Here is a 13,229-nt window from a genome sequence, read left to right as displayed (position 1 = left end):
CATGATCTTACTGGATGTATGTTTCCCTCTAGGAACCTGGCCTCTAGTAATACTAGGTAACCATCCCAGAGGTACAGTGGAAGTGGATGCAGTGTTAGATGTATGCTTCTCGGCCTTGCCTTGCCCGGTTCCGTTGCTTAGGGGTCTATCTCTCTTTGCAAACCAGCATCCTGGAGAGGACAAGGTCCGGTCATATCTGAAGGACCAAGTTGGTGAGGGACACAAGTCCTCATAAAGGATGTGTGTTCCTCCTGGAGTCTGTTGACCATCAGCTCTATACAGCCAGGACTGCTGGGCAGCTGCAGCCTCCAGCTTCCAAAGCTGATGGAGATGGGTCTCCTCCAGGACTGGGTATCTAAGGACAGATCCTAGGAGAGCTGGGCTCATCAGAGCTTGGGAACAAGCAAGGTCTTGAGTCTACCCAGTGTCGTCAGAGCTCCATTGCCAAGCACCCAGGCAAGCAAATCTCTGAGAAAACCAAATCCCTATCCTAGGGAGAACTGATGCCATGAAGATGAGGGAGTGTTGTAGAATCACCTGGGAAGGCTAGTCCATGGGCACAGCTTTGGGAGGGGGGTTGTCTTGATTACCAGGAAGTCCCGCCCACTGTGGGTGGCACCAATCCCTGTGTAGGGAATTCTGGATTGCATAGGAATGGAAATAATAAGCTGAGCAGTGGCATGAGTTGATTCAACGTTTTTCATTCTGGACTGTGAATGTGATATTACTAGCTACTTCAAGGTCATGCCTCCTATACTTCCCCACAGGGATGCAGTGTAAACCGCAATGGTGAACCAGATAAGTCCTTTGTCTTTTAAATTGTGTGGTGATATATTCTGTATCAAATAAAGCTTGCCTGAGGATCAGAGGACAGAGCCAGCCACTTGATTCAACATAGAGAGCAGGCAGTGGTGGCACACACCTTTAATCCTAGCACTCAGGAGGCAGAGATCTATCTGGATAGGCAGAGATCCATCTGGATCTCTGTGAGTTGGATCTGTGTGAGTGCAAAGCCACCCTGGACTACATGAGATTGATTCAGTCTAGGAGAGAAACAGAGCCAGGCAGTGGTGGCACACACATTTAATCCCAGCATGTGAGATCTCATGCCTTTGCTTGGGAAGCACACAGGCCTTTAATCCCAGCATGGAAGGAAGGCAGTGATGGCTGGGCGGAGAAAGGTATATAAGGCACTAGGGACAGGAACTGAAGGCGTTTCAGCCTGAGGAGTCCTAGAGGTGAGACGTGGCAGTGGCTTCTTCCTCTGTCTCTCTGGTCTTTCAGCGTTTACCCCAATATCTGGTTCTGTTTTTTCTTTTATTAAAATATCTATTTAAGATTCAAGCTACAAGTTGCCTTTTGCTGTTGTTGTTCCAGACACTGTTTCTCTGTGTAGCCCTGGCTGTCCTGGAACTCTCTCTGTAGACCAGGCTGGCCTTGAACTTGTGAACTCATAGAATTGCCTGCCTCTGCCTCTTGAGTGCTGGGATTAAGACACGGGTCACCATGCCCAGCTGAGAGTACATACTGCTTTTGGAGAGAAACTGAGTTTGGTGCTCATTTCTCCATGGAACTCCCCCTTCAGGGTATCTGATGTCCTCTTCTGGCCTCTAAAGTACCTGTTCTCTCTCTCTCTCTCTCTCTCTCTCTCTCTCTCTCTCTCTCTCTCTCTCTCTCTCTCTCACTTACACACACACGCACACACACACACACACACACACACACACACACTAATGTCGTCATTTTCACCACCATCATCTCCATCATCTCCATCATCATCATCACCATCCTCCTCCTCATCCTCCTCTCTCCCTCCCCTTTTCACTGCAGGGGTCATTGTGGGAGCCATCATCGGCATCCTCCTACTTTTCATCCTGGTGGGCTTGCTGATTTTCTTCCTGAAGAGGAGGAGGTGAGACTCGGAACAGAACTGGTGGGCATTTGGCTAGTGGGAGCCCAGAAGGGAAGATGAGAATCCCTGGTCTTGAGGTCAGGCTGGAGATTTACATTCCGGTGTCTTTCTTCCAGAAGAAAGAAGAGCCAGCAGAAGGACGTGCCCAAGGATCTGGTGTTCAGGTGAACAGTGTGTGCGTGTGCGTGTGCGTGTGCGTGTGCGTGTGCGTGTGCGTGTGCGTGTGCGTGTGTGTGTGTGTGTGTGTGTGTGTGTGTGTGTGTGTGTGTGTGACATCCGAGGCTATCACTGTCAGGTAAGGGGAGGAGATCTGCTGCTCACTGGATAGGTCAGAGGGCAGAACCAAGCCTCAGAAGGGATTGTGACCCCTGCAATGGGCCACAGCTCATTCATGGAGACACAGCCTAGGGTCCATTCTCTTTTTTTTTTTTTCTTTAAATTTTTTATTATTCTTTGAGAATGTCATTCACATATGCAATGTGATTTGATCATATTCAGCTTAATTTCAAATTTTATTTACTTTATGTGTATGAGTGTTTTGCGTGCAGGTTTGTCTGTTTACTCCACTCAGCCTTGGTGCCTGAGGAGGCCAGAAGAGGGCATCAGATCCCATTAGGACAAGACTTACAGATGGCTGTGAGCAGCCATGTGTGTGTGTGTGGGGGGGGTGCTGGGGAATGAACCCGGGTCCTCTGGAAGACCAGCCAGTGCTCTTAACCACTGAGCCATCTCTTCAGCCCCCATCCTAACTGTTTTACATTTATTATTTGTGTCCACATGCTACACAGTGCATGTGAGGAGCGAGGGAGTTGGTTCTCCCTTTCAACATGTGGGTCTCGGGGATCAAACTCAACTTGTGTTCTAGCACTAGGAAGGGCTGAAAAGCAAGATAATATAGACCATGCTCTATGCGTGGAGACAAATAAAGCAAGAAGAGAGCAGAGGGAGGTCAAGGAACACTCTAGACAGGGCATTAAAACTGGAGGAGGGGGCAGGGTGTGGTGGCCACGTCTTTAATCTTAACACTTTGGAGGCAGAGGCAGGCAGATGTCTGATTTGAATCCAGCCTGGTCTACAGGCAAGATCTAGGACAGCCAGGGCTATACAGAGAAACCTTGTCTCGAAAACCCAACCAACCAACCAAACAACCAACCAACCAGCCAACCAACCAACCAAACAAACAAACAAACAAAACTACTAGAGGAGAGGTGAAGCCAATTAAGAAGAGCAAAGATCTGAAGGAAGTCATTTGGAACAGGCTTTGGAACAGTTCTAGGGTGTCCTGTGACGTACCAGGAAGATGGGAAAGAAATGCCTGCTTCCCAGCAGGGGTAACACTGAAAGCTCAAAGGACTCCAAGAAGCGCCGCGTGATGAGTAAGTGAGTTGATCAGGGATTACTTACAGAGCATTGGGTGCTTTTAGAAGGCTGCCTCCCCACAGAGTCACCATCACACCTGCCCATACCGCCAAGCATCTACAGGTCTAGAAGCAGGAAGGATGCAAACCCAGTCCTCGAGCGCCACCGTGCATGCAAACAGCGGAAGCGACTACAGGGGGCTGTAAAGAAAGGTACCACAGAACCAGACCCAGAGAGTCTGTGCCTCCAGGCTCCTGCGAGGGATTCCTGCAGGCTCAGAAAACTCCGTCAGACTACGGAAAGGATAAATTTTGCTCTATGGACGCCTCATATAAAGGACAGATAAATGGCTGCAAGGTGGAGTTACTCTGGCTAGGACTGAGACCAGTCTCTGTACACGGGGCAAGGGAAGTGCAAGGACGCTGAGGTAGCGGTGTTTGGGTGCTTAGGGAACACTGTGTGTCTCTGAGATTGGCTGCTGTGAACACAGGGAACAGTGTTAGGGAGCAAAGCCAGAGAGGTGGCAGGCGGGGCTCCGTCAGGTGGAGTCTTGCAGGAGAAAGCAAGCATGTCAGTGTACATCCTTGAGGGGAGTTTGGAGAGGGTTTTTCTGTTTTAAGATTTTATTTCATTTTAATTTTTTTTCTTTTTTTTTTTTTTTTTTTTTTTTTGGTTTTCCGAGTCAGGGTTTCTCTGTGTAGCTTTGCGCCTTTCCTGGAACTCACTTGGTAGCCCAGGCTGGCCTCGAACTCACAGAGATCCGCCTGCCTCTGCCTCCCAAGTGCTGGGATTAAAGGCGTGCGCCACCACCGCCCAGCCATTTTAATTTTTTTTTCAAGACAGCGTTTCTCTGTGTAAGCTTTGCGCCTGTCCTGGAACCCACTCTGTAGACCAGGCTGGCCTCGAACTCACAGAGATCCGCCTGGCTCTGCCTGCCGAGTGCTGGGATTAAAGGCATGCGCCACCACCGCCCGGCTTCATTTTAATTTTTTTACGTGTAAGAGTGCTTTGCCTGAATGTGTATATGTGCACTATATGTATGCAGTACCTGCAGAGGACAGAAGAGGGCACTGGATCCCCCAGAACTGGAGTCGCAGATGGTTGTGAGTCATTATGTGGGTGCTGGGAATCAATGCCAGGTCCTCCGGAAGAGCGGCCAGTGCTTGCAACCACTGAGCCATTTCGCCAGCCCCATTCTTTTCCCTTCTAAAGGCTGAATAACACTCCACTGTATGGTGAGACCACATGGTTTATCCATGTATTCACTGATGGACGCTAATATTGCTGCACCTTTGTACCACTGTGAGCCACACTGCTGTGAACGGTGGTGAGACAATGACCTTTGGGATTCTCCCTTTTCTGGTGGATTTGCTCAGTAGTGGTATTGCTGGACCAAGATCATTGTAACTCACTATGTAGACCAGGCTAGCCTCGAACTCGCAGAGATCTGCCTGCCTCTGTCTCCCAAATGCACGAGGCTTCATTTACTTTTTTATTTCCTGGAGTATATGCGATGCATGGATGTAAGAAGACAACCCAAGGGCATCAGTTCTCTTTCCAACACGTGGCTACCAAGGATGGAACTCAAGCAACCCGGCTTTGTCTTAGGACCCTCTACCTGCTGAGACAGCTTGCCAGCCTCAAGGTGCTTAAAGTCTCCATTTTTTTTACCGTTCTTCCCACCACAGCTTCCCTGGGGATATCCTAGCCAAAGACTTTGCTGACTACGTCAGGGAGAATGAGAAGGACAGCAACTATGGATTTGCCAAGGAGTATCAGGTGGGTGAGAAATGAGGCATTAGAGCTGGCGCACACATACCCTGGCTTCCCACGCCCTTCTGGGTGGAGCTTAAACACTGAGCCATCTCTCCCGCCCTTAACTTTTTTGGATTTATTTGTTTTTGTTATGTGCATGGGTGTTGTGCCTACATGTATGTATGTATGGGTACCGTGTATAGGCAGTGCCTACAGAGGCCAGAAGAGGGCGCTGGATCCTCTGCAACTAAGTTACAGGTGATTGTGAGTGCTGGGAATTGAACCAGGGTCCTTTGGAAGATCAGCCAGTTCTCTTAACCATTGAGCCATCTCTCCAGTTTCCTCTTTTCTTCTTCTTTTACCATTTGGGACTTTCTTAGGGATCAAAATTCGTCCTCAGGGTTGATTGCAAGCACCTTTACCTAATGAGTCATCTTGCTGGCCCTTATATTCTATTTAAATTACATTCATCTCCGTATCTTCCTGTCTTGTCCTCTCTCTCTCTCTCTCTCTCTCTCTCTCTCTCTCTCTCTCTCTCTCATGTTGATATCTTTCCTTTTCCAAAGTCCCTCCCTTTCTACTCCCCAACCACTGTGTGTGTGTGTGTGTGTGTGTGTGTGTATGTGTGCATACATGCATGCACGCGAGCGCACACGCACATGCCTGCACACCAATGACTTTAATTAGGGTTGTTTACAAATGGAAATGTCTCTTCCTTCTCCAGCAACCAGCTGCCTGCAGATCTTCTATAAACCCCACCTCCTTTATGAGACAGGGTCTCATGTATTCCAGGCTGGCCTGGAACATGCTATATAGAGAGCCAGAGATGACCTTGAACTTATGATCCTCCTCCCTGACCTCTTAAGTGCTGGAATCACAGGTGTGCTCCACAGAACCTGGTTTATGCAGTGCTGGGGATCGAACCCAGGGCCTTGTGCATGCTAGGCAAGCACTCTACCAAACGAGCCACTTCCCCAGCCCACCTCTTTTAGTCATACAGAAACTGTCAAGTGTGTTTCCTTCCAACTCTCTGAAACCATAAGACAAGGATGGATACCTGGTTAAGCACAGGACTTCCTGGCACATTACCCAGGGCCTCTGTCTGAGGAAGCCCGTCTTCCCCTGACTCCTCACAAGCACCCCCAAGGTGGATGGTCATCCACCTCCAGTGTTTGTGAGTGCCGCAGAGTCCCAAGACTCAATGGACCAGCAGAAGAGGGCAGGTGGGGTGGGGTGGCCGCTGGAGGAAGACAAAGAAAATCCAACACCTTGAACCTCTTCTGTCCTCTCCGCCTCTAGCAATTGGCTCTGGAGGGCCAAGGCCAGTCTCAGATGACAGCATCGGCTCTAGAGAACATATCCAAGAACCGCTACAGGAATGTGCTGCCCTGTGAGTCTCTGGGGTTCATCGTCCTCATCCGCCTCCCCATGGAGTCTGCCAGAACCCCATTCCTGTGAACCCCATTCCTGTGAACCCCATTCCTGTGCTTTCCCCCCATCTCCTCTCTTTCTCTCTGGTGTGTGTGTGTGTGTGTGTGTTCATGCATGTGCATGCAGTTTGTGTGGATCTGTACATGGAGGCCAAAAGTTTTCTTCAGTTACTAACCACTTTAAAATTTTTATTTAAAAAAAAATTTAGTTGAGCGGTGGTAGCACACACCTTTAGTCCTAGCACTCAGCAGGCAGAGCCAGGCGGATCTCTGTGAGTTCGAGGCCAGCCTGGTCTACAGAGTGAGTTCCAGGAAAGGCACAAAGCTACACAGAGAAACCGTGTCTCAAAAAATAAAAAAAAAAAATTCTGTGCGTGTGTGTGTGTGTGTGCGCGCACACACGCGTGCACGCGCGCGCGCACGTGTGTATGTAAGTGTGTTTTGTATATGGGTGCCCATGGAGACCAGAAGGTCTGGATCTTCTGGAGCTGTCTACAGGAGGGTCTGCACCCCTCAACATGGGCGTTGGGAACTGAACTCAGGTCCTCTGCAAGAGCAGCCAATGCTCTTATCCATGGAACCACCTCTCCAGCACCATGGCTGATTTGTTTGTTTGTTTACATTTTCATTTGTTTATGGTGGTGGAGGTGTAACGTGCGTGCCACAGCCAGTTGTGGAGGTCATGAACAGCCTGCAGGAGGTGGTTCTCCCCTTCCACCATGTAGGTCCTGGCATCAAACTCAGTTCATCAGATTTGGTGGCTAGTGCCTCTTCACCTGCTGACCTATCTTCCTGGGCCAATTTTTTTTTTTTTTTTTTTTTTTGAAACAGGGTCCCAGTAGCTCAGGCTGACCTCAGACCTACTATGTAGCCAAAGATGATCTTGAACCTCCCACCTCTGCCTCACAAGTGCTCGGATTACAGGCACCTGGTTTTATACCGCACTAGGGGTCCAATCCAGAGCTGCTTGGATGCTAGGCGAGCACTCTGCCTAGCAGCTGAGCCACATAGCCAGGCCGACCTTGCTTTTGGAAACAGCGAGCTAAGGTGTCCTCCTGTGTGGGCCTCCCCAGGGCTTGGATTACAAGCACGCGCTCCCACGTGCGGGAGCTTTTTGACATAGGTTCTCGGTCTGGAACTGGGGTCACATCCGTGCAGCCAGCCCTTCACCAGCTCAGCTGCCTCCCCAACCCCCCTCGCAGCCCCCTTCTCATCGCGGATACTGCTGTGTTCTCCTAGATGACTCGTCTCGGGTGCCCCTGAAACCCCTGCATGAGGAACCGGGCTCCGACTACATCAACGCCAGCTTCATACCGGTAAGGTGGCCGCGGTGGCGGTGGGGGCACTCCGTGACCCTGGAGAGATGAAGAGCGGAAGCGGGTGGTGGTCATCTGATGACCTCCCCGTGACATGCCTGCTTTCCTCAACTAGGGTCTCTGGAGCCCCAAGGAATTCATTGCAACCCAGGGTCCCCTGCCTCACACCGTGGGTGATTTCTGGCGTCTGGTGTGGGAACAGCAGAGCCACACCCTGGTCATGCTGACCAACTGCATGGAGTCTGGACGGGTGAGAAGAGATTTCTGTCCTGGTGCTAACCCCTGAGCACCAACCCCTGGACACTGGCTTGGTGCGGTCCCTTCTACACACCTCTGCATTTCTCCAGTATAACTCCAACCATCTTCAACATGGACCCATCCTGTCCACCTTCATAATGTCCACAGATCCGTACGTGTGCGTGTGTGTGTGTGTGTGTGTGTGTGTGTGTGTGTGTGTGTGTGTGTGGTGTACTGGTCCATGTTTTGCTGCTGTGGGTGAATGCCACAGACTGGATATTTTATAGAGAACAAAGGCTCATGTGTCTTATGCTTCTCGGGGGTGGAAAGTTCAAGAGCGTGATGCTGGCATCTGAGGAGGGTCTTCTTCCTGCACCATGACAAGTTGGAGAGTACCACGTGGGGAGGCACAGCCAGCCAGAGTGCCAGCTCAGTTCTCTTCCTCATGGTACACAACCGTTAATATCATCTTGAGGGCCCTTCCCTTAGATGACTTCATCTCATCCTAATATCTTCACGTAGATCCCATCTCTAGATACTATTCACCTATGAATTTGGGAATGAGGCTATCAGTTCTCAAGTTTTTTTGGGGGGGCACATTCAAACTACATCAAGGTTCCACAGACCTTGGGGTTAAGGAGTCCTCTTGGCTGGTGTGAATCTATTAGATCTGGCACCTCTGGGTCCTACCTTGTTGCCACGGAAACAAGCATATCTTCACCTTGATTAGAAGAACCATATGAAGAGGCTGGTACTTGCTTAATATGCATGAGGCCCTAGGTTCAATTCCCAGCACTGTATAAACCCATGAGGTGGCACAAACCTTTAATCCCAGCATTCTGGAAGATGGAGGAAGGAGGACCAGAAGTCAAGGTCATCTTTAACTTCAAATCAAGCTCAAGATGGTCCTCTCAGGGGGGGGAAAAAAGCAATATGCAAAAGGTGTCTTGTTCTCAGGGTTGGGGAGATAGCTGAATGGATAAAGGATTTAGCACATGAGCAAGGGGCCAGAGCTTGGATCCTCAGAACCTTCATAAATGCCAGATGAGCATGGTGACTCGCTTGTAATTCTAGCCCTGGGAAGGCAGAGAAAGGGAGTCTCTGGACCAGGCTGGCCAGCCAGACTAGTCATAGTGGGCAAGCTCCGTGTTCAGAGAGAGCCCCTGCCTCAGTGGGCACAATGTAGAGTAACTGAGGAAGACTTGAGACAATGGCCTCAGGCATCCACATCCATATGCACACGCAGGCATATTCACTCCCCACAGTAGTGTACACACACACACACACACACACACACACACACACACACGCACACCCTGCTCTCTTTTCTCACTGTCCCGGGCTCCCTGTACAGGTGAAGTGTGAGCATTACTGGCCTCTGGATGCTCGGCCCTGCATGCACGGGCAGCTGCAGGTGACAGTGGTTAATGAAGACGTGAAGGAGAACTGGACAGTGAGGGATCTTCAGCTCTTCCACGTGAGTCCCTCCAACCCCACCAAGAACTCCCCAAGAAGGCTCCCAGCAGTGTGTCTCCCAGAGGATCCCCCATGAGGCACAGAAACTTCTGGAGTCTCTACACTCCCCCCTCCTCAGCCTTCATCTCCTTTCAGGTGGGAGAAAAGCAGACACTCTCTGTGCGCCAATTCCACTACCTGGCCTGGCCAGATCATGGAGTCCCTTACTCGCCAGAGCCCTTGCTGGCTTTCCAAAAGGTGCTTCGGCAGTGGGTGGACCAGACCATGGACGGAGGACCTCCCATTGTGCATTGCAGGTGAGCGACACCCTGGAAGTCTCCCCAGGGACTCAGAATCCATCACAGACATGCACACGTACACATAATTAAAAGTAAAATAAAGGGGCTGGAGAGATGGCTCAGAGGTTAAGAGCACTGACTGTTGTTCCAGAGGTCCTGAGTTCAATCCCAGCAACTGCATGGTGGCTCACAACCATCTGTAATGAGATCTGGCACCCTCTTCTGGCCTGCAGGCATACATGCAGACAGAATACTGTATACATAATAAATAAATAAATCTTTTAAAAAAAATAAAAGTAAAATAAAATCTTTAGAAAGCAATTAGGGGCCATCATGGTGGAATTCACCTGTAATCCCAGCACGTGGGAGGCAGTGGCTGGTGGATCTCTTAAGTTCTAGGCCAGCCTGGTCTACAGAGTGAACTCCAGGAGATAGCCAGGGCTACACAGAGAAGCTCTGTTTTGAAAAACCCAAATCAAAACCAAACCAACAAAACAACAACAACAAACCCCAAAGTCAATAGGTTTAGGGGTTCTTCCTATGAATTTCAGTGCCAGACCTGTTATTAGATGCACGGCCTGGGACACGTGACTTTCCCCTCCCTCAGCTTTCATGTTACCACCTGTAAAATGGGTGTGCTGATACACCCTATGGCCACGAATGGAGAAAACGCCAGTCACTGTCCTCATGGCCTCACAGTCCCCACTTAAACTGTGACTTGATGGGTGTCACACTTCCTGGGTGCTCCAAAACCTGTGGTGATACATTGTGTAAACTTGCCTGAGGATCAGAGGACGGAGCCAGCCACTAGATGAGACATAGAAGTCAGGCAGTGGTGGCACACACCCTTAATCCTAGCACTCGGGAGGCAGAGATTGATCTGGATCTCTGTGAGTTCAAGGCTACACTGGGCTACATGAGATTGATCCAGTATAGGAGAGAAACAGAGACAGGCAGTGGTGGCACACAGCTTTAATCCCAGCACTTGAGATCTCATGCCTTTGCTTGGGAAGCACACAAGCCTTTAACCCCAGGAAGTAATATGGCAGGGCAGAGAAAGGTAGATAAGGCATGAGGAGACAGGAACTCTCTCTTCAGGATTTTGTAGAGGTGAGAACTAGTGGCTGGCTGTTCTTCTCTGATCTTTCAGCTTTCACCCTGATAGCTGTCTCTGGGTTTTTTATTAAAAGATCATCTGAGGGCTGGAGAGATGGTTCAGGGGTTAGGAGCACTGGCTGCTCTTCCAGAGGTCCTGAGTTCAATTCCCAGCAACCACATGGTGGCTCACAACCATCTGTAATGAGGTCTGGTGCCCTCTGCTGGCTTGCAAGGTCACATGCAGGCAGAACACTGTATACATAATAAACAAAGAAACAACAACAACAACAACAACAAGACCATCTAAGATTTGAACCATATAGTCTCAGCTGCTAGGACTCCAGACTTCCCTCCCTCTGGAGGCCTAACCCCTGTCCTGTCCCTTGCTTAGTGCTGGCGTGGGCCGGACAGGTACTCTCATTGCGCTGGACGTCTTGCTCCGACAGCTGGAGTGTGAGGGGCTGGTGGGTCCCTTCAGCTTCGTGAAGAAGATGAGAGAAAGCCGGCCACTGATGGTGCAGACAGAGGTGCGGGGCTCTGAGGGGACAGGGGCATGGTGGGGGGGGGGATGAGGGACACTTTGGGAAGCATTCCTCATCTCTCTGCATCCTCCCCAGGCCCAGTATGTATTCCTTCACCAGTGCATCTTGAGATACCTCCAGCAGTCAGCCCCGGACCTTATCCTGAAGGAGACAACATATGAGAATGTGTCCAGCTTCATCTACGAGAATGCAGCAGCCATCAGGGCCCATGAGTCTGAGGCCTCGGCTACTGGGTGCTGAGCCTACACACAGAAATAGTCAGACTAGATATGGACCCCTGCTGGAGCCCAGATACCCGGACCTCCAACAGAACTCAGGGTTGGAGTCTCAGCCTCCCCAGCCCAAGGACAGGATGGGACTGATGTACTTCAACTATGAGCCCTGTGGGAGCCGGGAGCCTGAGGACAGGGATGACAAGGGGGATTTCCTGTTCTTTGAGTGGAGGTGGCTGTGGCCTGGGTATAGACAGGGTCTCAAAGAAACAGGCTGGAACCTGGATTCGGAAGAAGGAATCAGGGTCTGGAATTCTGCTACCCAAGGAACAAAGGCAGGCACGCACCTGCCCCCCTCACCCCGCTATTTCAGAAACCAGATCAGCCTCCTTGAATCGCAGGCTGAAGGGAGTCGCTTTGCCTGTGGTCTCCTGCAACCCATGCCTGCACACTCTTTCCGTCCATATAATTTATTAAACCATTCTCCCCAAAGGCAGGTCTTTGTCTCTGGAGAAAATAGTGGGCTGAGCAAACAGGTATGGAGGGAACTTGAAGAGTCCATTATATCCCATCACCCCTTAAAAAAAATAAATACAGGATTGGGGCTGGAAGGATAGCTCAGTTGGAAAAAGGCTTGCTTTACAGACACGAGGTCCTGAGTGTGAGCCCCAGAACCCATGTGGGAAAAGCTGGGTGTGGTGGGGCTTCCTTGCAGGGACAGAAGTGAGGAGGTAGAATGGACCGATCCCCGGGGCTTGGTGGCCAGCCAGCCTAGCCTAGTCGGTGTGTCCGGGCCAGTGAGACAGTCTCTCAAGACAAGATGGACAGGGATCCTGATGTGGTTCAGTTGGAAAAGACCCTTCCTGGAAAGTCTGGTGACCTGAGTTCAATCCCCAGGAACCTACATGGTAGTGGGAGAGAGCCAAAGCCTTCAAACGGTCCTTTGACCTCCCCATGCCCACTCCTCCTCATAAATAAATAAAAATAAATACATAAATAAATGTAATTTAAGTTTTTAAAAGGTGGATGGCACCAGAGGGAAAACATGCAACGTTGTCTTCCGACCTTCACACACATGCGCACACACGTGAACGGCACATGGCTTTGCCTCTGTGAAGCTGTATGTGCTGCAAACACAGCACACACACACACACACACACACACACACACACACACACACACACACACACACAAAGTTCGGATGGGAGACTCTCTCAGAGGGCTGAGGGACCAGACCGCTGTGCCGGCGGCAGCCAGGGATGCAAGGGCTTGCCCACTGGGATTGGTTAAGCCGAGGTGATAGCCATGAGAAGAAATGCTGGAAGCTGCCTGCCTCTTCCTTGCCGGAGAACTGGGTTAGCTGAGTACTTGGGTCTCCAGAGGGGTTTCTCATGGATCCTAAAACCGAGTGTTCTGGAATCCAGTTATTTGCATCTCAAAAAGTCTGGTGTGTGTGTGTGTGTGTGTGTGTGTGTGTGTCTTGCGGGGGCTGGTGCTCAGTGTAGATGTCCGATGACTTAGCCAGACGTCAGAACCTTCTAGGGTACTAAGATCAACGTACGTGGGCGCCATGGTGGTTCTCGGGTGTGGCGGGCCGAGGGGCGGAGCGGGGCG

At 50.5% G+C, this 13,229-nt stretch overlaps 1 protein-coding gene across 1 annotated transcript in view; it reads left to right on the top strand.

Annotated features, from left to right (window-relative positions):
- The window catches only part of LOC121820879 (receptor-type tyrosine-protein phosphatase H-like), a 60,247-nt gene extending 47,667 nt beyond the window's left edge, over positions 1-12,580 (top strand). The window contains exons 10-19 of the mRNA XM_076569607.1: positions 1,831-1,912; positions 2,029-2,076; positions 4,960-5,050; positions 6,326-6,416; positions 7,696-7,772; positions 7,888-8,022; positions 9,364-9,486; positions 9,621-9,781; positions 11,253-11,388; positions 11,479-12,580. Coding sequence (XP_076425722.1) covers positions 1,831-1,912; positions 2,029-2,076; positions 4,960-5,050; positions 6,326-6,416; positions 7,696-7,772; positions 7,888-8,022; positions 9,364-9,486; positions 9,621-9,781; positions 11,253-11,388; positions 11,479-11,643 — 1,109 coding nt within the window. The 3' untranslated portion in view covers positions 11,644-12,580. The remainder of the gene's footprint in view (positions 1-1,830; positions 1,913-2,028; positions 2,077-4,959; positions 5,051-6,325; positions 6,417-7,695; positions 7,773-7,887; positions 8,023-9,363; positions 9,487-9,620; positions 9,782-11,252; positions 11,389-11,478) is intronic.
- Positions 12,581-13,229: the final 649 nt, after the last annotated feature.

The sequence above is a fragment of the Peromyscus maniculatus genome, chromosome 1 (genome assembly GCF_049852395.1).
Source record: "Peromyscus maniculatus bairdii isolate BWxNUB_F1_BW_parent chromosome 1, HU_Pman_BW_mat_3.1, whole genome shotgun sequence".
NCBI lineage: Eukaryota > Metazoa > Chordata > Mammalia > Rodentia > Cricetidae > Peromyscus > Peromyscus maniculatus.
The sequence above is the reverse complement of the archived record's forward strand: the minus strand, read 5'-3'. Positions and strand labels throughout refer to the sequence as shown.